Source organism: Medicago truncatula, chromosome 8 (assembly GCF_003473485.1).
Source record: "Medicago truncatula cultivar Jemalong A17 chromosome 8, MtrunA17r5.0-ANR, whole genome shotgun sequence".
NCBI classification, from domain to species: domain Eukaryota; kingdom Viridiplantae; phylum Streptophyta; class Magnoliopsida; order Fabales; family Fabaceae; genus Medicago; species Medicago truncatula.
Window position 1 is genome coordinate 36,070,722 of NC_053049.1, and position 27,269 is coordinate 36,097,990.

Consider the following 27,269-nt stretch of genomic DNA (forward strand, 5'->3'; position numbering starts at 1 on the left):
AATATTTTTCAACATTTGATTCATTAATCATTGTTCTTGCCATTTCTTGTAGAGTTCGATTTTTCCTTTCAACAACTCCATTTTGTTGAGGAGTTCTTGCACACGAGAAATTGTGTGAAATTCCATTTTTATCAAAAAATGTTTTAAATGATAAGTTTTCAAATTCTCCTCCGTGATCACTTCTTACAGAGATAATGTTTGATTCTTTTTCATTTTGAACAAGGTTGCAAAATTTTTCAAAAGCTTCAAAAGCTTCATCTTTGTGTTTTAAAAACAAAACCCATGTGTATCTAGAAAAATCATCAACGATGACAAAACCATATTGTTTTCCAGCAAGACTTGCAGTTCTAACAGGTCCAAATAAATCTATGTGAAGAAGCTCAAGAGGTTTTTTAGTGGAAACAATGTTGTTTGTTTTAAAACTACTTTTAACTTGTTTTCCTCTAACACAAGCTTCACATATTTTATCTTTGTCAAAATTGATTTTTGGAAGACCTCTTACCAAGTCTAGTTGAGATAATTTTGAAATAGTTTTCATACTGACATGTCCAGCTCTTTTATGCCAAATCCATTTATCTTTGTCAATGGACATGAAACATGTTTCGGCTGGAATATCATCTAAAAATAATACATAAAGATTTTTCTTTCGAGAGCCAGTGAAAAAGATGTTTCCCGTAGAAACTTGTTTGATTTCACATATGTTGGGTTTAAAGATTACTTCAAAACCACTGTCACATAATTGACTTATGCTTAGTAGGTTGTGTTTTAATCCTTCAACATATTGAACGTCTTCTATTTTAGCAGAGTTGTTTTTACCAATAATACCTTTACCTTTGATTTGACCTTTATCATTGTTACCAAAGGTTACTGCTCCTCCTTCTTTCTTTATGAAGGACATAAAGCAGTGTTTGTCACCTGTCATATGTCTAGAGCAGCCACTGTCTAAAAACCATGGCTTTCTCCTTGCATTTTGTGATGATTCCTGCATTTTGAGTTAGTGGTGTCTTAGGTACCCCAGATTCTGTGGGTCCTTCATTGTTAGTTTTTAACAGCTCAAGATCTTTCTTCTTGAAAAAGCAATTTATTTCTAGGTGACCACCCTTTTTACAATAGGTACATTTTATGAAAGAACGTTCTTTGTTATGAACAGAGTGTTCTGCTTTCATAGGTTGGTTTTCTGTTATCCTCCTTTTTTGAAAACAAAAGATATCAATGTGACCATTTCTTTTGCAAAATGAGCATTTCAATATTTCTTTCTTAGGTATAAGAGTATTTTCGTAGATTTTGTGTTTGGAAGTATCAAAGCCTACTCCAGTTTGTTCTCCTATTCCTACTTGAGATCCTATAATTTTTTGAAAGGTTTCAGTTGATTTTATAAAGAGAGTAAGATCATTTCTTAAGCTTTTGACTTCACTTTTAAGTAAGGAGTTTTCGAGATTAGAATTAAAAGGTTTTTGATTTTTGCTAATTTCTTTTAGTTTTTCAGATGCTTGAAAGTATGAATCTTGCAAACTTTGAATAATTTTCTTTTGATCATTGTTCATAGTTTGAAGTTTTTCTTTTTCTTCTTTAGAGTCTCTGAGTTCTTTTTGTAAAGAATAGCATTTGTTTGTTAAAAAGTTTGAATCAGATAATAGATTGTCAATTGTGTTTTCTAGTTCTTTAGATGAAGATTTGTCAAGAAGGATTACCTCTTCATCTTCTGCGTTTGCCATTAGGCATTCATTTGCTTCTTCTTCTTCATCTGTCTGTGATTCTTCAAGATCGTCCCATGTGAATAATGCAGACTTCTTGTAAGGAGACTTTTGAGTCTTTTTGTTGAGTGGGCATTCATTTTTGTAGTGACCTTGCTTGTTGCATCCATAGCAGGTTACTTGACTTTTATCGACTTCCTTCTTGGAGTTTTCTCTTCTGTTGGGAAGGTATCTTTTTATTTGATCTCTTCTTTTTATCATTCTATGAATTTTCTTTGTGATGAGGGCTAGTTCAGTTTCTGCTTCTTCTTGAACTATTTGTTCTTCTTGAGTTTCTATGTTTTCTTCAGTTTGTGAAGGTGCTTTATCAATATTGTCTTGTGTAGCTTTGAGAGCAATCATTTTTCCCTTTTTACTTGGTTTGTCTTCTTGAAGCAAAACTTCATGGGCTCTTAGTGTTCCAATGAGATCTTCTAAAGCCAAGGAATTTAAGTCTTTGGATTGAGTGATTGCTGTAACCATAGGTCTCCATATTTTAGGAAGACATCTGAGGATTTTTCTGATTCTGTCATGAGGAGAGTATATTTTTCCCAATGACCTTAATTCATTTACTATAGAGGTAAATCTGGAATACATTTCATCAATGTTTTCTTCTTCATTCATTTCGAAAATTTCAAATTTTCGTACGCCAATATCTATCCGTGTTTCTTTAACATGGCTAGTTCCTTCATGATGAATTTTTAATGTGTCCCAAATTTCTTTTGCAGTACTACATTCATAAATCCTTTCACTTTCTTCCATGGTTAATGAACATTGTAGAAAGAGTTGAGCTTTGGAATTTAAAAGTACTTTCTTTTTATCTGTGTCAGTCCATGATGCTTCAGCTTTAATGGTTACTACTGATGTGGTTGCATCAGTTGTTTGTGGTACAAAGTTACCCTCAGTGATAACTTTCCACATATCCACATCTTGGGATCTAAGGAATAATTCCATCTTTCCTTTCCAGAAATAGTAATTCTTTCCATTGAACAAAGGTGGTTTTGTACATGAAAGACCTTCTGGAATATAAGACATTGCTTGAATCTTTTCCTCTAGCACGTGTTAAGTGCTTTACTTCTTTTAGAGACCGGGCTCTGATACCAATTGAAGTAGCAATAAATGTCACAAGAAAGGGGGGGTTTGAATTGTGACCCTTTTTAAATTATTCCTGAAAGTTTATATTAGATTTTATACTCAAGAAAATTTCTTGGTTAAGATACGTTAGTCAAATAAGTAATAATCTTAGGACCAGAATGATCTGGAGCAGAATGAGAAAATGATATAAGGATGAAATATAAAGATTTAGGTAAGGACCAGAACGTTCTGGAGAGCAAGAATAATAAAACAATATATTGAGCTGAATTTAAACTTTAGTTAAATATTATGCAGTTGTTTTATCTTGGACCAGAATGTTCTGGAGGCAGTATTAATTAACTAATTATAAGGACCAGAGAACTCTGGATTAATATGATTGAGATTTAAACAGGACCAGATTGTTCTGGAAGAAATTAGTAACGTAATATTATAAGGACCAGAGCACTCTGGATTAATTATAGTAGAGATTTAAATAGGACCAGAATGTTCTGGAGATAAGTAAATAAAGTATGTGTGATCGTGTGTGATTATTGTGTCAAGATAAAAGTAGAGAGAAAGAGAGAGAGAGAGAGAGAGAGAGAGAGAGAGAGAGAGAGAGAGAGAGAGAGAGAGAGAGAGAGAGAGAGAGAGAGAGAGAAAAATAACACAGGAGAGTTATCCTGGTTCACCCAATCCGGCTACTTCCAGTCCCCACACTTCGTGTGAGATTATCCACTATAGTTTTCAGTTGACAGAAACTTCTGACCAACACTATAAGGTCTTGATCACACTAGATCAGTCCAGAACACCTATTCTCAAACTATTAAGCCCAATAGACTTGAGAACTAGATTACACTCTTGTATGATGATGAGTTTTGGTTGTGATGTCTCAAAACAAAAGAGACTTTTACAAAGGCAAACTCAAAAAGATATTCTCAAATAAAAGAGATAAAGATGGTAAATATAGTGAAAGATTATGGAGTTTGCTTTGCTTGTTGTAGAAAGATTGTTGAAGAGATTGATAGCTTGTTTGCTTTGTGAAAGATAAATGCTTTTGTATTTCAAACTCTTGGTTTTTGCCTTGGATGTCTTCCTCTATTTATAGAAGCCAAAGACTTGTTCCCCAATCAATAAACCAGCTGTCCTTTCCTTTAATTTGAATTTGAAGTTTGCGCTCCAAACTTTGCTTGTTGGAAAGGAATGAAAAAATACACTTGCAGAATGTTCTTGAACCTGTACAGAACGTTCTTGAAAATCCAGCAAGTACATGAGATGAGCTTTCACGCGTTTTGCAAGCTGTCTTTGCTACAGCTCATGTGAAGTGACCTTTGTGATGTCATTGCATGATATCATGTATATGTCATTGGAGATAAGAGATATTTCTTTTAATGGATCTTTCTCCTTAATGGATCAAATTCCTTAAAAGCCCATAAATACCAAATCAAGTCATATGATCTTATTCCTTTATTTGGTGAGACAAAATGTTCCATATTAATTTCTTGCCTTTAATGATGCATAGATTATTGCATATAAAGTTCACTCTTGTCTTCATACGTGAGTGCCTTTGTTTGTTCTTGTCATGTGCCAAGATCATTCTTGAGATCATTCTCACAAACATTTCTCATAAAAAATCATTAGTAGTTAACAATATATAATTAAATAAATATGTTTGTAATCCTTAAAATAATAAAAAGGATTTTGCTTCAACAGCATGTTCTATGCTTGAACCATGATTTGGTTCTCCTCGATTCTATTACTTATGTCCTCAAGATATGATAGAGTCGGGTTCCAACTATTTTCATCCCAAATTACACAATCTCACAACATCCGATCATCTAGTATACAACCTTCTCTTGTTTGTTCAACGAAAAGATTAAGTACAAATTAAACTGATCAATGACCTGTGTTATTTGATTTATAGTTGTTCTGCTGCTATAAGAATGAAACCCTCAGAGATAACGGCAATGCAACCTCATTGTTATCTTAATTGTAACAAATAGTTAGATATTATAATTTAAAAAATATAATTTGTAGTCATTGTTAAAAAGAAATGAAATTAAAAATATAAATTTTATGTTGCAAGTCTATTATGACGTGAAAGTTACAATTCGATTATGGTTCATGTTATTTGTGTATGAAAATGAGATGTGTGATGAAAGCTTCGATTTGGACTATGTTGTATATGTTTTGGTAATGTTTGGAAAATAAAGGTTGAAATTTTTATAAATGAAAATGTGTGTCTATGAGTAGGTTGAATATTTTGGTGATGTTCGTGCAGATGTGATGAATAAATATCATGTTGGTTTTTCTTTTGTCAAAAAAAAATAAAATCAAAATGACATGTCATATGCATTTATGTGTGCCGTTATAGCTGGTTAAAGAAATTACGTTTGCCTAAGTGGCGGTTAAATTTTATGTATGGTTGCTCAGTGGCGGATTATATCCGGATCATTTAGTTTTTAGAAACATTGCATAAGACTGAAGAAAAAGAAAAAAGAATGATTGAGTTTTTTTTTGCCGCTTATGTCATGTACAATTTATTTTATAATATTGTATTATATGTTTGGTTTGATTTGTATGGTTTGTGGTTTTTAAAAGTTGATCCCTTACATCAATATTTTAGGTATCGATGAATTTGATGGTTGAAAGCAAAAATAATGTATTTGTTGTATGTGCGCCGGGGACAAATATAAGTTTTGCTGAATTGTAATTTCAAATATAATTTTTGAAGCTTAGTATTTTTCTTCGTTAACTTGATTATAAAATGTGGATGTACATTATCTTAAAACATAGTTTTAACAACAAATAATTATAGTAGTACTTTTATATAGGAGTGTCGGAATGTTTTTAGAAGAAAAAAATATGTAACATTTATTGGAAAGACATTAAAAGTAGATTTTTTTAAGAGAAATGATAACCGGTGCCTTAAGAAAAATGATAAGGAATCTAGAGTGAAAATTTTGTCTAGAAAATTTTGTCAATTTTTTTCTTTGTCAATTTTTTTTTTTTTGGTCAAGTTGTCTAGTGGCTAGAACTCACACAATTTAATTGTGGAGAAGTGGAGTGTCCGGGATTCGAACCCCCTGCATGTAATATCAATATCCCTACCAACTGAGCTAAGCTCACGGGGATAAATATTAATGTTCTATAATAAATATTTATCATTTATGAATCATTAACATGAGTCATAAGGGCAAGAGTTAACATAATCTTTTTTCTAAAAATAAAATAAATTAGGTATAATATCTTAGATAAAAAATTTGGGGTGTTATGTCATTAACAAATGGCTTAAACAACAGAGAAATTATATTTTTACAACCATTTTTTTCTCATACTCGCATTATATTTTCACTCTATGTCTCTATTACTTTGGTTTTCATGTCAATATCTACTTTTTTTTTTGTAAATCTATGGTTGTCCCCTAAATTATCACACACCTCTATGACATAATGTTCTTTTTGCTACAAAACCAACTAAGAAAATATTTGTGCTATCACACAAGTTTGTTATAGATATCATTGTTATTATTGTTTCGGTGTTGCCCCCGCTTTGGATATCTTCGTCGCAATCCTATGTTGAAAAGGCAGCAATCCTACATGTTGTTCTCTTTCTGATTTATCATCATTCATTAGAATATTAGAGTGACACAACTGAGAACAATTCCATTTATTATTCTATTGGTAGATTTCTTAAAACTTTTCTATTGTGACAATGATCATTGATGCTGAACTGAGTGCTAAATGTGCCAATGATTCTTTACTCGTATATGAAATCGTAGACGGTGATAGTGCAAGCAGTGGGTCAATACAAATTACTGTAGTTGTTTTTTTTTCTTCACGGCATTGTTTTGGCAAAGAGGAGTGTTATTTGAACAATTATTTTTGTTGACAATTTTTGGGACAACCTAAATATACAAAGAAATGAGTATTGACACAAATACCAAAGCAATAGAGAGAGAGTAAAAACACAATGTGAGTATGAGAGAGAAAATTGTTCCAAAAGTTATCATAAAATGGTTGTTCAAATATCATTTCTCTTTGGCAAATTATCCCCAGACATTGCCTTTGGAATGGTTGCATACATACACAATTTTATATGGAGAAAAATATTACGTTGGTGTAAGCGAACGTGACTTAAGTCACGTGGGAGACATTTTGGTCGGTGTATGGGAGTGAGCAATTTTATATGGAAGACGACCAATTTTCAATAGAAAGGGTGCTGGAGTTGCAACATTTTCTGTTTTGGTATGGTGGGCCAAATACAACTTCTAAAACTTGCAAGATACTTGCTTGTAAAGCACAATGCACCTAGTAACCCATTGTACAGTTAGAATTATTTGCAGAAGAACAAGGTAGAACACCAAGAATCCATTACATAGAAGAAATCAAAGCAACCAACTTGTTGAGTGTAAAGGAAGTTATGTTTTGACATTTCTCACTTGTGAGTTATCATCAAACATAAATCTTAGGCAAAGGTTAATATGAACCTCCATTTTAAGTGACCCATGATATGTAACATAAAAATGAGGATAAATGCAATATTAATTGTAATTGCGATCGTGAGAATCCTAAAACCATAATTGCAAAAGCAATCGTGACTGCAACCCCAATTTAAAACCTCGGCAATACCATGGAATTTTAATTAACCTCGACATTAAAAGCACATTGTAATTGAACGTCGATATAATATACAAACATGATAGTTCTCAGCTCTTGAAAGTTGTTGAGTCAAAGGATAAAGCATCAACACTCTTGAAGTTTACAACAGAATAAAGCATGAGAAAGAAGCTAGCTATAGCTATCTATGACTCAAGCTGAGCATACCAAACACCTTGGATTTTAACATCCTTTGGTGCTTTAGCACCCAAATCAGTGTCAGACGGCTGAATACTCTCAAACACACCAATAACTTCACCAGTCTCAGGCTTAGTTTGAGTAACACTCAATGTGATTTTCCCCTTAGATGATGCAGCACTCTTGTTGTTTTCCTTTCCAAGTTCTTCTTCATCTCCTCTTCCTCCAGCTGGCAATGCAACTGCATTGTCATAACCGGTAGATGCACCTCTTCCCTTTGGGTCCAAGAAAGAGCTTCCTCTGTATGATGGTACCAAATACTCACCACTGAAGCTCTCTGGCTTCCCTGATGCTACCAATTGTTTGATGGTGAAAAGGAATGGCACACGCTCACCACCGGGAAGCTGAACTGTGACTGCGGCGTAGTCAATGCCATCTTTCTCCTCAAATTTGACAGAGCCGTCTGATGAAACCTCAAAGGGTCCTTCAATCTCGTCGAGGGTGTAGGTTAAACGTGTCATGAGTTTGGTGTTTTGGAATGCAAGTGGGGTGTTCTTGGTTACACCTTCTGCTTTAACTGTGAATGAAGTTGGTTCGAGGCAGAATTTCTTGGCGTTGTATTTTCCTGGTTTGAAGGAGAATGAGTCTACTCCTCCATCAATGGTTGGACATTGGTTTGCTGTTCCGGTTCCTTTGACTTCCAAATATGTTTTGCTTTGAATTTCGTCGAATGTCAGCCTCTTTGGTGCACCTTCTGCACTTGCTCCCTGAAATTAATTTATATTCTTATTCTTAGTCATGTTATGTAGAATAAAAATCAGATATAATCGAACAATAAGTCTAACTAGTAAACACTTTGCAATTTAATTAGTATCCCATTCAAGTGGATTGGATCATTCCCTGCCCCTGCAATCAGAGGTCGGCTGATGGATCTCAACCTATGAAATCCAACAGCTGACCTGTGACTGCTGAAACATGAAAGGATCCAAGGTGAATTCAAGTTAGGTTTATATTTGGTTAAGTGAGACTGAGGTTGGTACTTGGGAATGAACATCATAAAACCCTTGTATTGGTTATGTAATGTGATGGTTAAATATGATTTTAGTCTTTATAAAATGACGATCTTTCAAGTTTAGTCCTTGTTTTGCTTTATATTTGCTATTTCTTAGTCTCTAGGGGACTAAAATTGAATAAAACTTTTGTAGAAACTAAACTTGAAAGACCATGATATTAAAGGGACTAGAAACATATTTAACCTACTATTTCACAAGATAAAATTAAATTATTTGGGTGTCTATGATATTCCATTGCAACTTGTTATTCTCTAACTGACCTCCTTAATCAAAATGATTTGTAACTACTTTAAACCAGTAGACCATTCATCACAACTAATCCAATAACAACAACAACAACAACAATAAAAGTATAATTAACTATAAAATGAATGACAATAAATTATGCAGTATTCATGTAACACCTAATGTTTGATAATATCAACTTAGCATGAAGAAAAAGAATAGAGAGACAAAGCAACATACAGAGACAACGAGAGCAGAGGTAGCAAGAGCAAATCCAGCAATCTTAGAAGCTTCAACAAACTTGTGAGTCAACTCCTTGAAATCAGACTGAAGTGAACAAGTAACCTTAGCTCCATAGTGTTCCAAACCAAAAGCCTTAGAAACAGATTGAGTAGACTTAAGCTGCAAACTGTTGCTACGTAACTTGGTTGGTTGCATGAGAGTAGCAGCTGCTTGGAGTGAGGCTGCCATTGCTCCTATGTTAACTGTTTGGTGTTCTACACAAACAAACTTGTTTTCAATAGGTTTTGTGTTGGTTGAGAATGTGAAGGTTACAATTATTTGGTGGCTATGGTATGAGTAAGATTTTGGATAGGATAAGGCGGTCTCTCATTGGATGGTTCAAGGTAATGTTATTTGTTTTGTTGGATGCCACGTGGCAATGTTCTTGATTTGGATAGAGATACTCTATGTCAGATTTCTGGTGAACTGGAATCTGACCACAGATTTCTTACATTTATAAATTAAGTGGAACATAGAATCAGTAACATATTTGAAATAAATGGATAATTCTATAATCATAAAACTTACTTAATGTAAAAGTTATTACTTTTGTATGCTTAAACAATGCCCTAGAAACACTTGTTAGCATTTTTTAAAATTATAGCTTCACTTGATTTAATTAGGAGATTTATTGATTTAAGGTGAAAACAAAATTGTAAGTGTTAAAACATCTATCTCACTTGCATCATAGAACTAACCTAGACTACATATTAATCTTATGGGAATCAATAAAAGAAAATGTTGTTTGTCCTCTAAGTGCAGTTTGATTAGGAATTCTGCTCTTCTCCCGTAAGTTTTGCTCACTCTTAATCAAAATTATGAAAATGTTCATGAGTGAGTTAACTAAAAAATAAAAACATAAATTTCTCAGTATCGCTCTCCTTTTCTTTGGTGTCTACCTTATTGCTGAACAGGTGGAGTTTAGCATGGGAAATGCTAGTTTTTCCCACTATAGGAAAGCTTTTTTCTGACCATTAGATCTAATGAAGAACACGTCTTTATCATGGACTGTCAGTATTAAATCTAACTAAGGCACCTACCTCCCTCTTCCGCTACAAAAACACGTGTGTATTGTTTTCTTGTTTCTGGGTTGTGTTTAAAGTTACCAATTCTTAATTGAAACAAACCGTGATAAAATCTAAATTTGTTAACATGGGGGCACCCTATATTAAAATTAAAGTTAATAAATATCAAATTTTTAAGAACTTGATTCTGTATCATGTATTAAAAAAAAATCACCATTTTTTGTTAAGGGTTCAAGATCAATACTAAAAGAAGAATCAAATGATTTTTCTTAATGTTTCTTTTTATTCTAGACTCGGATCTAGATGTTAAAAGATTGAATTGAGGTTGTGTTGTTTCTGGTTTTTGTTTTTGTCTTGGGGAATAGCCGCCGTTGGGTTGAGGAAGCAGATCGGCTGTGGTGGCGCCGACGAGAGAAAGAGGGAGAGACAGCGGTAGTGATGATGGTGAAAGGGAGAAGAAGGAACGTGGTATGCAGTTTGAATAAGAAGGAGTTTGTTTTGATCGCTAAACAAAACAAGAACAGATCCGATGAGGTGGTGGTGGTGGGGCAAGGAGGAAGATGAGTGGTTAGATATAATACTGACAGTCCATGATAAAGATGTGTTATTCACCAGATCTAATGGTCATAAAAAAAAATTCCATGGTGGGAAAAACTAGCATTTACCATGCTAAACTCCACCTGCTGAACAAGTCTACAACAAGATGAATCATCACGATTCTCCCTCTTCAGTACTGTTACGTTTTCTTACAGCAAGAGGATACGTGTAGAGCAATATGAATAATAGAGGCAATGGAATTTTTTGGAATATAATATAGAGCTGGAATAATTTTGGATTCAATTGCACATTATTGTTCAATACAATAGCATGTTTCAGCGTGATTTAAGTCATGTATGTTGTAATTTCAGTGTGAGCCACGCAGAGACATTATAGTCATTTCAGTTGAGAATGAGCATTTTTGGTTGGGTAAAGACCAAAATTCGTTTGATTAGTGTTTATGGATATTGTTTGTGGGAGCAATGCTACTCTTGTTTGTAGTCTGAATCTCTCTATTTTTTTTTTATATTTGTAGTGTGAATTTATTCATTAAGTTACATGATAAAAATTGTTTTAAAATATTGATTAAACATTGTCAATATAATAAGGGTCGTGTTAATATTAAGGAAGTTGAAAGAGAAAATTTTAAATTAAAAATAACATTTTTTAGGATATTTGTTAACATTTCTCATATAAATACTCGATTATTGTTGTATTATTATTCAACAAGCAACACTAATTACTTTCACAATCATTAAGAAAAGTATTTACCTGAAAACTTGTTTTATTTAAATAAAATGATTTTTGAAAATGTTTAATTAATTATTTTACATTTGCATTCAATAATGTGTTGACACATCAACTAATAAAATAATTACTCCAATGACAACACGTCGTTGGAGTAATTAGATTATTATGGTAAAAATGGTCGCACCATTGAAGTATGTTATATAGGAAACATGGCTATCATCCGGATCTTTAGAGGTACTTTAATTAATTTTATATAAATCATGTTGCAACCACAAAAAATGACAATGAAAATGTGGATTCTACTTCTCAGATTGATACAAACAAATTTGTTTCTCCTTCTATCGATACTGAGTAGTATGACAAGCTAATTCATTTACTTCTACATTCATCTTTTAATCAAGATTCAGTTACTGAACATGTTTCTTCTAATCAGGCTTTCTCTTCTATATCGGTTGGTCATACATCAGCAGCTAATAGGCAAGGTATTAATTCCATTTCATCTTTTAACTTATCATAATTTTACAATAAACTCCAAGATTATTGATTCTTGAGCTAGTGATTGTAACAACTCGATTTTCGCTAGATTTATTTTTAATTGTTTTAATATGTGTTTATATATGCTTGTGTGTGATTATTTATCATTGGGTGCATTTTAATGTGTTTTCGTGTTAGAAGGGTAATTTAGTCATTTTGGACTCATGGGTATTTTGGTCATTTTGCGAGTAAGGGTAAATTAGTAATTTTGGTGAGTATTATTTTTAGTGTTTTAGTGAGAACCATTATTTTACTATGTTACTAGTGTAGTAATTAGTTGTGAACCGTTAAGTAACCGTTGTTAGTATTTTACCGTTAAGTGATAGTTATTAGTATTTTACCGTTGAGTGAGTAGAAACATTTTAGAACTGTGTTTGAGTGGGTTAAATCCACTAAGGCATTGAGGTTAGGCCCATTAGAGGAATAGCATATATAAGCCTTGTCTTAAGAGAAAATATCATTCATTTTTCATTACATAAGATATTTTAAGAGAGGTAGAGAGAGAAAGTGCAAGAGAAGAGAAAAAGGGTTAGATGAGAAGAAGCTTGAAGATTCAAGAAGTGGTGAGGATCATAGGAGCTAAAGTTAAACTTGGGCTAGGATTAATTGCTAGCTAAGGTAAGGGGGTTAGAATTCAATCATAATCATTTAGTGTAATTTTTCATTTGTTGTATGTTTAAGTGATTAATTGAATAAGTGATTAATTGTTCATAGTTGTTAAAATTTGTGCTCTAACTATGATGATATATTTGAATGCATGAAATTGGTGATCATTAGATTGTTGTTGGTGAAAATTCATGTTCAAAGTATGTGAAAGTGATATATTGAGAATTATGCTATAAATATTGAATTATGCTATGTTGTTGTTGAATTGTGTTGAGAACCATGTTTAATTGATGTTGTTGTTGCTAAGTGATATTGTTGTTGATGATTCATGGCTTGTGTGTTCATAAATCATGATTTGATGATGAGATATAAGTTGTTGTTGTTGGTTTTGTAAAAATGGGTGAATTGGTGAATTATGTTCAAATGACAATTGTTTTCATGTTTGTTGTGTTCTTGTGAAACCTTTTAGTTGTATTGACCTATAAACAAACTCTGGAAACACATTTGGGCATTGTGGGATCAAAATTGAGAATTTTGGGTGAAAAATTGTTGAAACCCGTAATCTTTTTTTGCAAAACTATGACTGTTCGCTTAAGCGAACGCGTAAGCGAACCAGCATAGTAGTTTCTGGAGCTCGGTCGCTTAAGGGAACCGGAAGCGAACAACAAGCGAACTTTTGCTGAAGCTACTAGAACTTGTTCGCTTAAGCGAACCAGGTGGTCGCTTAAGCGAACCTGCCTAGTTCCAGCAACTTTTGATTTTTGTTCCGAGCTTTGTAAAATGCTTCTTTCAACTTGTTTAACATCTGTTTGAACTCCTAAACCTACTGGAACATGTTTTACTCATTCAAATTTGGGATTTTCCATTTTGGGTTGAAACTTGAAATTTTGGGAATTATCGGATTTTGTCGAAATGAACTTTTGTGAACTAAATAGGATTACAAGTTGGGTCTACAGTTCATATAGACTTAGGCAAAGCTTGTAATGTTGATTAAATGTCTTAATCATGTCAAACATGAATTTCGGGTGGGAATGTGGAAAATGTGAACTTGGGTTTTCTCATACGAACTCAAGTTATACTTTGAACTAATGTCTAATAGTTTGTAAGTGGCTTAAGCTCATGACTACATGATTGATTAAGATTATTTTGTGAGTTTTCAAACTTGAACAAGTTACTTTACTTTGGAAATTATCAATGTTGGCCGTTTTGCCACTTGATACGGACTTTATCGGAAATGATTCATTTTAGCCAATTGTCTTATAATCTTTCGTGACTAGCCTTATGTGACTAAATGAAGATGTGTGATGAATTGTTGGATGTTGGATATGATATTGATCATAAGATGTTGTGTTTTCTCGTTACTTGTAATATGAGAAATATTTGAAATGATGAAACTATATGATGTAGTCGATGTTGAAAGATATTGATGATTATGGTGATAATGTGATGATGACTCTTATTTGAATTATGATTTGATTGTTGTGTGGACGTGAATACTTAATAATGCAATTGTTGTTGAGGTGATCAATATAATTGGAAGTTGTCCTTTATATTGTTGTGATTATTATGAGATGATGTTGCATTGTCGAGTCTTTGCTTGTATGCCCATGCATCATATTCATGTTGAGTCTTGTAGCTTTAAAAGGGATGTGCTCTTTTACTTCGGTGATAATGTAAGACGGGTGTGAAATCTTACATATGATGTGTTTGTTACATCATGGGTGACGACCTTGAGGTGATTTGGTACCACATGCATATATATGTCGGTTTAGGCGCATATCATGTTGACACGAGTCTTATTTGTGTATGTGAATGATGATTGTTGATGATAAGTGTGTTTGTTAAATGCATATTTATGAGATTTGGAATTGTGGCAAGAATGTGTATATGGAAGTTATTTACTCTTTAATTATGTGATTGATGTAATGCTAACCTAAGTGGTTTTGACCGCCTACCTGTCTGTATGGATGGACAGACGTTGTACAGAATTAGCTGCTTTGGTTAGTTGCTCGATGGTTGCTTGGATAGCGGGAGTTATCTCCGCTATCGGGCTCTGATCTAGGTGTCTGTTTGTGATTATCTATTTGGATTTATTTGTTTGGAGATTTATCCATTTGTCGAGACTTGGAGAACTTTTATGATTATGTATTTTGATATCATGACATATATGCTTTGAAGTATATTATTTAGATCCGCTGCGACTGTTTAGGGTCATTTCTTTATTATTCGTTACTTTGTCCTACTTGTTTTAGGTTATCAGTGGACCGCATACTACAAATTAGATTCCACCACAAGGGTTATTTCACAAGTGACCCTCTAATCAACTATATAAGAGGTGAAGAGTATGAGTTGGAAGGTGGTTGAAACATAGATAAGATTACTGTAATTGATTTTGACAAACTTGTCCAAAATAGACTAGGTTACTCAGCCGACTCACTTAATTTGTTACTCACATTGTTGACGCTAAAATATTTCTTCCAATGTTAAAAATTTCAATTTCAATAACTTGTGATAATATATACCAAAACTAATTACAAACGAATTTGGGGGAAATTCATAATTGAATGAATCTATCTTATTTTATTTTGAATGAGTTGTTTGTTTCTCGTAAGACCTTGGTGACATTGAAATGTTAATAATGTACACAATGTTAATAATAAAGTAACCTTTTTCAAGATTGATATATTTATTTGTATTGATTTGATACATTTGGTCTAAATAGCTAACAGCAACGATAGAGAAAACCTTTTTCAACAACAAAAATCATCAATTAAATGGACAATGAGTTTCTTGCAAATAACCTATTTATTTATATTTGAAAAAAAATCTAGTATTAAACAGACAATTGACATTTAGACAAATCAACAAATTTTTTAGGTCTAATCTAGTAATAAAAAGAAAGTAAAATCTCACTTAATTTGATTAATGAGAACTGAGCCGTTTTATTGGACCATAGATGAACTGGACCGTTTTATTAGGACCACTCAATTATTGTTAGTAGTACTCAATAGGTTAATCAAATAACCCTAAAATAATAGGCTTAAAAAACAAAGGGAGAACCATCAGAAACCAAAATTTCATCCCCAGAAGCTTTAAAGCTATACGGTCCGCATCATGGTTGGGGTTATAAACCCCGCATCATTTGGTTCTCTAATTTCAATAACAAATTAAGTGAGATTTTACTTTTTTTTACTAGATTAGATATATCTACAAAAAAAATAATGACCTAAAAATATGACATTTAGACATATCAACAAATTTATAATGAGGTCTCAGGTTATTCAAACACATCTTAATCTAAAAAAGATTATCAGACAATGTAGGCAAATAAAAACACATCACGGACTTGACATAGAAATTAAACGTTCAATACAAAATTAAGAGTTGACTCAGTGGTGGCTAGATTTGTTTAGGTTCGATTCTGCCTGCAATTGTCCTCACCTGAAAATCAGAAGAGGGAGCTTTGTATCCTCATCGTCAACAAATAAATCGAAACGAAAATTAAAAATAAATTAAAAGAGAGATCACTCAGTTCAGCGGGGTTATCGACACGCAAAGCAATCAATCTCTCAAAAGAGAAGAAAGCCCTGCACTGCGGTCTGTTGAGCTTGAATTTTATGTAGTCATCACAGTGATCTCATATTAAGTTATAAGAAAAAAATAAATTATATTTTGAATGGCACTCAGAATGAGTAGGAGGATTTTTTAATCATATAAAATATCATATGACAATAAAATCAATCATCATAGTGCCAACATATATATAACTACAAAAAACAAATGAAAACATAATAGAATGTAAGTGTGGAATTCTCTCAGACAAATGCCTCGTTTTGTCCTCACAATTGTTTTGAATGGATTTCATCAGACTCGTCATCGTTTTGATCATCACTGAGAATTCCACATCTGAATTTCTATTAATTCAACATAAAAACAAACAATGAAAAAAATTGAATAAATAAACAAAAACAGAATCAAGTAAAGAAACAGAGGAAACGGCGAATGAAACTACTGTGTTGTGATTGATAAGATGCTGAAGAGTGAAACCCCGATTCGTTTTTATAGGCAGGGCGATTTAGGGTTTCAATGGGCCTCATCGGATTGGACCCGTTTGTTGTGTTTCAATTTATAATCATTACCTTCATACCTCCCAATTATACATATACCCCCCAAAATATTAACTACCCAAAACATCATTAATTTTAATTTCCGGCAATTTTTTTTTTCTTCTGATGGTTGAGGAAAGTAAGGGTGTTTTACGGGTTGAGTTGATTTGGTCAAATATGTTTGTTTCCTCACCCAATCAAACTTAATTGATCTGTGTTGGGTAAAAAACATGTATTTTCAATTCTTAACCTAAACCAAATAAAACCATGGGTGATTCCAACATATATATATATATATATATATATATATATATATATAAACTGTTTCATGAAAATTCCAACATTTTAGATTAAAATTTATTATTTAAAATTTGAACACTTGAATTTATTTAAAACACTCAAGATTAACACACAAAAAAATCCCTAACTATATTATCAATTTTTATTACGGGTTGGACTCGTAGGTTCACATGTTTGAAATTATAAATTTGTTATCATAACTAAACCACGTTAAATTTGAACGGGTTAGTTTGGATTGAACTTAAACTGATTTGGGTAAAATACGGGTTGAGTTGGTTTGAATAACTAAACATAGTTAGAGGTGTTCATGTGAGTATAAACTTATTGCATTACCAATACATTCTTACAATCACATATTCGGAAAACAACTTAACTCCATGTGAAAAAAATTGATAATCTCATTGTCAACTTAAAGATTAGCTTCATAATGGTGTAAAGAATATAAAGTTGTGGAGATACCCTAAAGTGCCGAAAGCTCTAACTAAAGTGTGTCAGCAAAAAAAATAAAATTGCATTACTGCATTGGTAAGGTGAGAAAGTCTTGTTCATCTTTAATTCTTGCTTCAAATCAGATGGATGTATGTATTCTATCGAAAAAGAAGGATATGTGTAATTTTTATTTCAATTTTCAATACTTAAACACTTACACCTTCACTTTTTTTGGATGTAGAAAATATACAAGCCATTACCTCTTGCCAACTTATCACTATTATATGATGTTGGAACATTAGTTAAATCTAGTGAGAAAATTGGATAAGAAAAATACAATATAAGAACTAGTGTGAGTATGTGGCTTAAAAATGTCTCACATTGGTGAGCCACACCAACTAGAAAGTGTTTATATAAGGGTAGAGTAACCTCCAAGGGTGTGCCCTTGGGTACCCACTTTTATGAACGGATGAACGCTTACAAAAACATATATATCACACGCGCGACGCCGCCGTCCGACTGGGCCGGGCCGGGCTTGGGTGGTGGGTGGAAAATAATATATATTTTTTGTCACTTGAAAATGATAAATTAATTATTTAATTAATCTAATTAAGAAATAAAAACGCGTTTGCTTAAGGATTAAGCAGACTTAATCCCTAAGTAACTCGTTTTTTGTTATGAACTCCTCCTATAAAAGGAGAGCTCGCCCCCCTCATTCTTTACACCGAATTCCACAGTCGATGATTCTTGTGCGATTCCTCTTTTCTCCCTTCGACTTGTGTTAACGAGTCATTCTTCTGCTTCTACTCCTTTCTGTCCCTTTCAGTTTCGAATAGAGCGGCTACGTACCGTATTGAATAGATTTAATCAAACGATTAAACTATATTTCGAGGTGTATATCTACGAGCGATTGTATACTGTGCAGTATATAATCGTAACAGTGATCTGGGCTGTTTTATCCTGGAGACGGCGTGGTTGTTAGTCTACCTTGCACAACTTGGGTAGTGCCGCGAAACGTCTTAAAGAGAGCGACCTGGTCGTGACTCAATCCGATAATTCTTTTGGCAGTATTAATTTCAAAAACAACATATGATCTCAATTCTCGAAGTATAAAGTTATTTTCCTTAAGTTTCAAGCAAGGACAATATGAAAATCAGTGAAAATTCTGAAAATTTTAAATTGGTTAAGTGATTAGCCTTTTCACTTTAGCACTTCAAACAAGCATTTAAGTAAAAAAATTGCATCCAAGAACAATATTTTGTTCACATAATAATGTTAAACTTTTAGGATTGCTATGTGACAATTGTGTACTCTAGTATATATAACATTGAAGATGAATTACAATAAACTCTGAATTAACATAATGTCTACAAAAACAGTGAAGTTCAGTTGCATTCTGACTCCACTTTCCATAAAATTTATTTCTCCCCCCAAAAAAAAACCCCTTATTCGCCGTTAGTATTATACTATTATGGTACAACGTTTTTATAATCATCGGATAACCATTGCCCAAATAGGATAGACTATGAGAAAGATGATGCCAAGTGTGTTAGATATTCCATGTCTTTGTGTGAAAGAATTTCTGAATCCACCAGTAGCTCTAATATGTTCTTGTAGCAGGTAACAACCAATGAAAAGATCAATTGCTACTCCAATCCAATTGTTCCTAAACTTTATAGCAAACAAATCAGGGGTTACTGTCAAAAGAAGGACTATTGATCCTGGCAACTCCAACCAATCTGCATGGATTAATATATATAATTCAAGTTAGTTTTGAAAAACTAGGCACCAATGCTGTTATACATATGTAGCTGATTAAAATTAATTAAAACATATACCGGGAAAATGTTTATTGAAGAAAAGCCTCAACACGACTGCAACGAAAGCAAACCATTTTCCAACTCCTCCTCTGAAAATAATAAAAAATTTCGACAAATTTTCAGTGTAGAACTCAAATGTGAAAGAAGAGGAGGATGATGAAAAATTACTATTAAACATTACCTGAAAAAATTATACAAGGACTCTGGAAAGCTGAAGAAAATGTAAGGCACTAGTAATGAAGTCAGCATATTAGTTCTCCAATTTGTGCGATCCAATATCAGTAAATAACTGAAATGAACATTTTATTATATAATCAATTTAATCTAAAAATATGCTTGTTAAATAAAAGTGTCTATATAGACAGTGTCGGCCATCCCCGTGAGCTTAACTCAGTTGGTAGGGATATTGCATATTATATGCAGGGGTCGGTGTTCGAACCCCGGAGCTCTAGCCACTAGGCTAATTGACCAAAAAAAGAAAGACAGTGTCGGCCAAACACTTATTGAGACTTAAAGCAAACAAAATTATATAATTGATCTTACATGGCAGCAAAGGAAGCGATCCATCTAAGGAGAGACATGCCAACACCTTTGCCTCCCAACATAGCTGCATCATTGAAGAGCTTCTTAGCTGCAAACTTAAGCTCATTCAAATCTGAATCAATTAAACTAGCTACAACGGGGTCCGTTTTCATAGCCAAATAGTTCATTAACATTCTACCCATTGTGCTAAGGATTCTCAAAAACTAACAAATATGTTGTATATATGCAATATATAAATATTGATATAGGTATAACTAGAGAGACAATCAAAATATGTGCAGCATGCAGTAAAAAAATTATGTTTGAGACAAGAACGAGAATGTAGTAGTGTTGAGGTTGATGAATTGTGGGAGTTTTAAAGCTAGTGATTTAGAAATTTATGTGAGAGGTCCTAATTCAATGTTGCATCAACCAATGGTAAGAGAATAATACAATGCGAAGTTTGAGATCGTTTGGTCTTCTATTTCCACATGTTTTCTGAGCTTTGACCATTTCATTGCTTCCCTAGTTCCATGGTCGAGTGGAGTGGCAGTGCACCCATCATGCATCAGAGACATTTTTTTCTTTTGGTAAAGCTACATTGAGCTTTTTTAACACGTGGCTATATGCTATAGGAGTACCACCACCACCAATGATGATAATAATAATAATAATAATAATAAAGCAATAATAACGATAAATTATAGGTATCTCATCGTTAAAATATACATCTTCTCTTTAGAGAAGTAATAATTATACAAAGCCAACCTATAACACGTGCAAGGTGGGATAGGGCGACGAACCTCACAATAAGGGTCTAAAAAGGGGCGTTCTTGAGAGATGTAAACAATTTACGGAGTTGAACCTCTAATTTATAGGGGTCTCCAAATATTTTGTTTTATGTGGGGCCCAAATTAAAGAATATATATTTGCAATGTCAAATATGTTCATATCAACAAATTTATTAACTCTTCCACCTGTACAAGGTCTACCAACCAAAACACCATGAAAAATCACTAACTAGCATGAAGAAAATAATGCTATGTGCCTATACTCCTACCACCAAGCAACAAATTCCAGTTGTGACAGAAGGAAAAATCGCCCATGAATCCAACACAAAACCAACAGCACGCCCATGATTCCATCACAAAACCAATCGCACGCCACATCTCATAGGCAATATAGTACCAATAGCTAGCACCACATTTATCTCAATATGCATTCACTCAGATTTCAACATCATTCATATTATAAATAAGTAGGAATTATGAGCCTAGCCAAATTCCAACGCCAAGCCAACACCTTGATATCTTCCATTATCTCATCTATATTCAGGGGCGGATCCAGAACTTAAAAACTATAGCAAAGTGGTTTGGGTGAGAGCATTTTACCATGGTGTTACAGGTTCGATTCCAACTCGCCGAGAGTTGAACACAGGATCTGCAAGCCAACCATCAAACGTATACCGTTAGACTAACAAAGAAACTTCAATACATTGATGACTTATATTATATATATACTTAACGTATATCTGATGTGGCAACTGCCACACCATGTTTCACAGTAGATCCGCCTCTGTCTACATCCCTCACCCTCATTTCGGAAAATTTGGTGATTTCTAATATTCCAAATGACCCAAATTAGTCTAAAACCCTTCCTCAACCTCTTTCTCCCCACCTCCATACTCGAACACTCTCAATGAATGAGCAAATCCGGTGGCATAATAAAACTTATCACCAACTATCTCATCAATTTGGACCAAATATACATCGTCTCTCTACAATGTAAGATAAGATGATTTATTGATTCTTCCACCCTCTCAAAATATACACACAACACCGATCCCTCTGGAGGGAGGATATTCCTTCTAAGAAGATTTGTTCTAGTTGGTATACGATCCAATAGAACTTTCCAACATAACGCGGCCACTTTTAGAGGCGTCACACTTTTCCAAATGTTTTCAAAAACTCGTCATGCCAAACCATTTGTACCCCCTTCAAGGACCAACTCATTTTCTAGTTTCTTGTATGTTGACTTCAGAGTGAACAAACCCCCCACCTCCAATTTCCAAACCTACGTATCATCCTCCATTGACCTTTTACACCCCTCTAATTTCTCCAACAAATTATTAACAAGGTTTTCCTCCTAAACAAACAATTTTTGACGCCAATTGAAACCCAATCTTTTGTCTCCTCCATTTCCTCCATTCATATCTACAACCGTCGCTTCCTTGTTGTTGGTGATCGAAAAAAGTCTTGGGTACTTTTCTCTATACATCATTTCTCCCCTCCATTGAGCATTCCAAAAACTTTTTTCACTCTCCTGGCCAAATTTCGTAACTACTTCAGAATTAAACCAAGATGACCTCACTGGCCCCTCTAAAGTCATAATATAACCTTCAAATATCAAGGATAACTAAATTCAAAAAAATTATAATTAATTATTTGATTTTAGAATATAAAATTCAATTTAAAATAGCTTCTTTTCATCGGCTTAAGTATTTTGCATATCATTTATTCAGAAATGAGAGCCCGTGTTACAAAAAGATTATGATTCAAAAATAAGAATTTGTGTTATAAAAAGATTTTGTTGTTTTAATTTTTGAGGGGAATTTATATAAAGATTTTGTTATAATAAGTATTTTGTTTTACATGTAGAACATAGTCATTGGCTTTGTTACAAATTCTTTTTTTCATGATAGAATTGACATCCCTAACTACAATTTTAAATAATCTTTTGCTTTCCTTCAAAAAAATAAAAATAATCTTTTATTTGTCTTCGTGAGTTTAACTCAGTTAGTATGGACAATGCATAATATATACAAGGTTCGGAGTTCGAACCTCGACCACTACAAAAAAAAAACCTTTTACTCAATAGTTTTTCTTTTTTGACAGAGTGTTTTACTCATTGTTGTTCTATCATATTTCCTTCGGTCATAAACATAATATTTAGTGTAATTGAAAAACAAATAATTGATATGATTTTTTTTCCTTCTAAAACTCAATATTCAACTCAAAGACCGTCTCATCTAAGGGTTCAACTCCAACTATCAGAGACCCAAGCAAAATTCAGTATGGATTAGTCCACCAATATTAACATTGAAGGGAATCAGAACTAAAATTTATCAGTAATTGTTATTATTATGTTGTAATAAGTAGGATTATCCCTCCTATAGTGTTGGCATTACACACCATTTATTTTCCTTGAAAACACTATAAAAGAATGGAGAATGCTAATCAATGCTCCAAGGGCATTGGTTAAACATCCAAAACAAGTAAATTTTATAAAATTGTAATAATTACTTGATCAAAAGTAAAATTTTATATTTTTAAGACAAAATTTTTATTTGTAGATTCCTTAATTATTATCCTGAAGGCACCGGTTAGCAAAACTTTTAAAAGAATACCACTAAGCTTGAGATGAAAGCTCGAATAAAACATAATGATGATGGTTTAAGAACTTGGAACACACATGAAACAATCCTATTCTTCCATGCTCCCTAAACTCAATCATTGAAATGCCAATGTTGTTAAGATAAGGAAGCATTGCAATAATGAGTCCGGCATCAAAACGTATAAAGTGTAGAAACTTTGTTGTTGTTTCACCGCATGATGATTATCACGAGTATTTCAGTTTAGAAAAAGCACTTTGACGTAATCCCATCTTTTACTAGAAGCAATAATAGGTGTGATTGAATTGAATACCGTAACATAAACATGAAAGAAAAAGTATCTGAACCTCCATTACCTATTAGCTGTCTCCACCATGCTACCCACTATCTCGTTTTCTATAATTTCATGTCTTGTGTTTCTCACCACATCACCATCACTTTAAAAAGCTGAGTCATTTCATCATTTTAAACCCAGTCTTCCCAATAATTGCCCATAGGAGTCAAACACTCGCTTGAAAATTACTATAATCGTGTTTTTTTGCTGTTGCTTTTAGTAAATTTATGGTTTATTTGTTTCCACATTGAAACAATTGCCAAACGTACGACCGAAAAGAAGTTAGGAATTCTAGAGTTATGAAATCACGGTGATATTGCTCTGAGACACGAGAAAAAAGAGAGAAACATGGAAACACACACACTTAACAACGTAATTTGACATGTTGAACAATCTTTTACTAGTAATAACGGTAGGTTTGGTATTGCAGCAAAGATGAATGGATGTTTAGAATCACGGTAGATTGAACAAAATGACACCGTAATTTTTGCTTAACGCAACCTGATATATCAAACAAACACACATCACATAACTCAGACATATTCAATGTAATACAAGAGACACCGTTAGTGAAAACCTGTTCAATCGAAGTTACTATAAAATAGATCGAAATCTCTTATCATTGGTGACAACTAGGCTACCATGAAAAAATGATGGGTAATTTATCCCAACCAATACACATTAGTCACATAACCACATATTCATGAACTATTTTGACCCATAAATATATTGCTCATTTTCATTGGTTGGTGGGTAAATTACCCACCATTCTTCAAAGGTAATTTAAAAAAAAGCTTATCATTTCATCAAAGTGATATTGATCTATTCAATCTAATTTTGATAAAGTAAAATTGTTATAGAGATAAACTAAAATTTTATGGAAGATTAAAAGGAAGAAAAAAAAAAGAACAATTACAAATGGGACCCGTATCAACTTTACTCTACCAACTACAATGATCATCACCACGTGAGGGAAAATCAGCGTGGTGCCTATTCATTCATGATGAGCATGATGCTGCTGCGAGCTACGATGCTTTCCCTTGCGCATATCAACAACCGCTGATTGATGGGAATCACAAACCTGAGTTTTAAACTTACAACCAAGCTTCTTTCCCAACGATGTCCTCCATCCACCGCCGTTCGCGGCAGTAGGTTTTTCAATCTTTTCAATTACTCTCTTCATTGAAGAACATTCCCGTTCGAGTTGATGCACCCGAGTCCTCATGCTATCCATATCCAGGCGTAACACTTGATTCTCCCTCACCGCGACACGCCACGTGCTGTTCCCTTCCTGCTGCACGTGCTCTGACTCTAACCCTAACCCTAACCTTAACACTTCCCCATTTCCTTCCTCTACACCTTCCAGTGTAGCCGAATGACGGCTTATCTCCGCACCCGTCTCCGCTGAGATCAATGTCTCAGCGATGGCATGGCGGAGTTGAAGCTGTTCGAAGAAAAGTACTTGAACCACAGCGCGTAGTGGAAGCCTTTCATTTTGTGCCGCGTGTGTGCAGGCTTCTAATGTTAGCTTCTGACAATCCAATAATCCACATATCTTCTCCCTCTCCGCTTCTGAAACCCATGGATGTGCCTGTGTATCAAATTCAACAATTTCACTGTCAAATCGATTTCTGAAAATGTAAAAATGAAAGTAAAAATGATTTATACCTTGAGATAGACATCGACGGCGCGGTATAAACCGTCGTCGAAGAGTCTAGCTTGATCCGGAAGAGAAATTGCGAAATTGTAAAATCTCTCCGGCTTCAGATTCGCATCTGAAGCTATTTCGGAGAGATAACCATCAATGAGTTTTCCGACGAGCATCATCGCCGGAGATCTCGATTCAGCAGCTTCTCCTTCTTCGATTACTTCTGCAACCGTCACTACACCGGCAGTGGAGTTTCTTGCTTCAAAGCTATTCAGAAAGTGAGATAAAATCCTCTCTACACAATCAACATCATAAAGCGTTTCGTTCAGATACGAATAACTTGGTACAAGAAGATCATCGAGTGTTGCTTCTTCAAGCTGTAACCCTATTTTCTTCTCCAAAGCGTTTCTACATGATTCTGAAGCGTTTAGTATATTCGCAGTTCGTAACAATCCAAATAGAAACCTTGTTGCTGTTGACGAATTCAGATTCTTTTCCGGTGGAAGATTCATAACAACTGTTTCTAGTATCTCTTTCTGTTCTGCTTCTGATGAAACGGAGGAAGACGACGGTAATGGTTTTCGACTCGATCTCGAAACGCCAGGAATGTACTTCTTAGCGTAATACATTACACAAGTTTCAATAATTTCAGGATTCAGCTCTGCGTCTTTCATCGCAAGAATCAATCGTTTGAATAGAGGTACACGGAGAAGCGCCAGATCTTCAAACCAAGAGTCTCCGGCGCCGGCGCCATTTCTTCTTCCTGCAGCATCAATTCCATTCCAAAGAATCTGTTTAGATGCAGATGCGGCGGCTTCACTCACCGGCCAACCGAACAACGCAGGATCCGCCGATGAAGCTCTGGAGATTACAGACTCAATACATCTCTCAGTAATTCCTAAATCTTCCGCCATAGGAAACAACTTTTCACATGACTTTAGCGTTTTGATTGAATTTCCAAGGCTTTTGAGAACGTTTTGAGAGAGAAACTTGTCTGTTTTGGAAATGAGATTATCCTCGGAATACTCTTCAGTCATCTCAAGAAACTCACCGGCGCAACGGAGTGAAGCTACATTGGAAGGTGACAGTTCCATTTTAACACCATAGCAGAATTTAGCCGCCATCTCAAACGCCTCAGAGCCACCGGGGAAATCGGTGAATGTTACATGACATTGTTCTTCGACGATTTCGTCTTCATCTTCTTCTTCTTCTGGGACTGTGGAATGTGTTATTGCTTCTGCTTCTTCTTGTTGGGTTATTAGGTTGTGAAGCTTTCTACTTTTTGACATAAGTGGAAACTGAAAAAAAATGGTTATTGAAAACAAATTTCAATAACAGTTTGTAGTTACTATAATTGGAAGTTTTTTGTGTTTGTGTTTGCATCTGTGTTTGAAATTGTATAAGAAAAATGAATTCTTTACCTTGTGAAGATGAAAGGTCATATCATCTACTTCAACAACAATGTCACTTGGTAATCCAGTTGTACAAAACCTGCATAATGGAATTATGATTGTGAAGTAAGAAACAATAATTGTTGTAGAAATTTGATGTATGATAATAGACATAACATAAGGTTGTTATCTAACCATGCTTGCCCTTTAGAGCTGGGCTTTTCTGCAGATGACATTTTGATATGTAAGAATATATGATTCTTTGTTTAGGAATATGAAATTAGGTTACTGGAAAGTCAGATCCATGAGTATCACTAAGATGGTAAAAAATTCAGTTAGAACTGGAGACACTGAAAATATTGTGGCTGTGAGATATTGGAAGGGTATAAGTGTGTGTGTGGTGGGGTGTACACAGAATTGTGATAGTTTTGAAGAGAGGTGAAGTAGACTTGACTTGTTCTAGATAGTGGAATACCAATTGGAAAAAGGAGATAAAAGAGAGGAATGAAAGAAATTGTTTGTTTGTGCTTTATGTTGAGGTTTTATGGAAGAAAACAAAGGAAGAAATGATACTTTAAGAAAAAGGAAAGTAAATTATTTAATATTATTATTATTATTAAAAAATGGGGTGAAACAGAAAGGAATCCACAAACTCAAACAGGACAAATGGACCTTGATCAAAATTCTTAAAAATGG

The 27,269-nt window shown here is 33.9% G+C and overlaps 3 protein-coding genes and 5 non-coding genes across 8 annotated transcripts; all 8 read right to left on the bottom strand.

Annotated features, from left to right (window-relative positions):
• Nucleotides 1-7,416: 7,416 nt before the first annotated feature.
• Nucleotides 7,417-9,501, bottom strand: LOC25501656 (oxygen-evolving enhancer protein 1, chloroplastic). The gene is made up of 2 exons (XM_013590981.2): nucleotides 9,139-9,501; nucleotides 7,417-8,367 (listed from the first exon to the last, which is right to left on the bottom strand). Exons 1-2 carry the CDS (start codon nucleotides 9,367-9,369, stop codon nucleotides 7,609-7,611), a joined length of 990 nt encoding a protein of 329 aa, XP_013446435.1. The 5' UTR covers nucleotides 9,370-9,501; the 3' UTR covers nucleotides 7,417-7,608.
• Nucleotides 9,502-15,897: 6,396 nt separating this feature from the next.
• LOC112417598 (small nucleolar RNA SNORD34) lies at nucleotides 15,898-15,982 on the bottom strand. The gene has a single exon (XR_003008199.1). It is a non-coding gene; the product is annotated as a small nucleolar RNA SNORD34 (small nucleolar RNA).
• Nucleotides 15,983-16,017: 35 nt separating this feature from the next.
• Nucleotides 16,018-16,117, bottom strand: LOC112417660 (small nucleolar RNA R30/Z108). The gene has a single exon (XR_003008253.1). It is a non-coding gene; the product is annotated as a small nucleolar RNA R30/Z108 (small nucleolar RNA).
• Nucleotides 16,118-16,154: 37 nt separating this feature from the next.
• On the bottom strand, nucleotides 16,155-16,269 carry LOC112417610 (small nucleolar RNA Z107/R87). Its single transcript, XR_003008211.1, has one exon. It is a non-coding gene; the product is annotated as a small nucleolar RNA Z107/R87 (small nucleolar RNA).
• Nucleotides 16,270-16,315: 46 nt separating this feature from the next.
• Nucleotides 16,316-16,385, bottom strand: LOC112417596 (small nucleolar RNA Z105). Its single transcript, XR_003008197.1, has one exon. It is a non-coding gene; the product is annotated as a small nucleolar RNA Z105 (small nucleolar RNA).
• Nucleotides 16,386-16,442: 57 nt separating this feature from the next.
• Nucleotides 16,443-16,529, bottom strand: LOC112417632 (small nucleolar RNA SNOR75). The gene has a single exon (XR_003008233.1). It is a non-coding gene; the product is annotated as a small nucleolar RNA SNOR75 (small nucleolar RNA).
• A 2,297-nt stretch (nucleotides 16,530-18,826) lies between these two features.
• LOC25501657 (cold-regulated 413 plasma membrane protein 2) lies at nucleotides 18,827-20,290 on the bottom strand. The gene is made up of 4 exons (XM_013590982.3): nucleotides 19,831-20,290; nucleotides 19,469-19,576; nucleotides 19,306-19,376; nucleotides 18,827-19,206 (listed from the first exon to the last, which is right to left on the bottom strand). The coding sequence occupies exons 1-4, from the start codon at nucleotides 20,010-20,012 to the stop codon at nucleotides 18,959-18,961; spliced, it is 609 nt and encodes a 202-aa protein (XP_013446436.1). The 5' UTR covers nucleotides 20,013-20,290; the 3' UTR covers nucleotides 18,827-18,958.
• Nucleotides 20,291-24,313: 4,023 nt separating this feature from the next.
• Nucleotides 24,314-27,122, bottom strand: LOC25501658 (BTB/POZ domain-containing protein At5g66560). The gene is made up of 4 exons (XM_013590983.3): nucleotides 26,769-27,122; nucleotides 26,604-26,673; nucleotides 25,203-26,480; nucleotides 24,314-25,125 (listed from the first exon to the last, which is right to left on the bottom strand). Exons 1-4 carry the CDS (start codon nucleotides 26,807-26,809, stop codon nucleotides 24,529-24,531), a joined length of 1,986 nt encoding a protein of 661 aa, XP_013446437.1. The 5' UTR covers nucleotides 26,810-27,122; the 3' UTR covers nucleotides 24,314-24,528.
• Nucleotides 27,123-27,269: the final 147 nt, after the last annotated feature.

Coding starts and splice junctions, on each gene's coding strand:
- LOC25501657 (XM_013590982.3), bottom strand. CDS start 20,012: ATGGGTAGAATGTTAATGAACTATTTGGCTATGAAAACGGACCCCGTT. Junction 19,377..19,468: donor TCCTTGTATAATTTTTTCAG/GTAATGTTTAAT, acceptor TATTATTTTCAG/AGGAGGAGTTGGAAAATGGT. Junction 19,207..19,305: donor CTTCAATAAACATTTTCCCG/GTATATGTTTTA, acceptor TAATCCATGCAG/ATTGGTTGGAGTTGCCAGGA.
- LOC25501656 (XM_013590981.2), bottom strand. CDS start 9,369: ATGGCAGCCTCACTCCAAGCAGCTGCTACTCTCATGCAACCAACCAAG. Junction 8,368..9,138: donor CCTCTGCTCTCGTTGTCTCT/GTATGTTGCTTT, acceptor AATTAATTTCAG/GGAGCAAGTGCAGAAGGTGC.
- LOC25501658 (XM_013590983.3), bottom strand. CDS start 26,809: ATGTCATCTGCAGAAAAGCCCAGCTCTAAAGGGCAAGCATG. Junction 26,674..26,768: donor AGCTCTAAAGGGCAAGCATG/GTTAGATAACAA, acceptor TCCATTATGCAG/GTTTTGTACAACTGGATTAC. Junction 25,126..25,202: donor CCGTCGATGTCTATCTCAAG/GTATAAATCATT, acceptor TTTGATACACAG/GCACATCCATGGGTTTCAGA.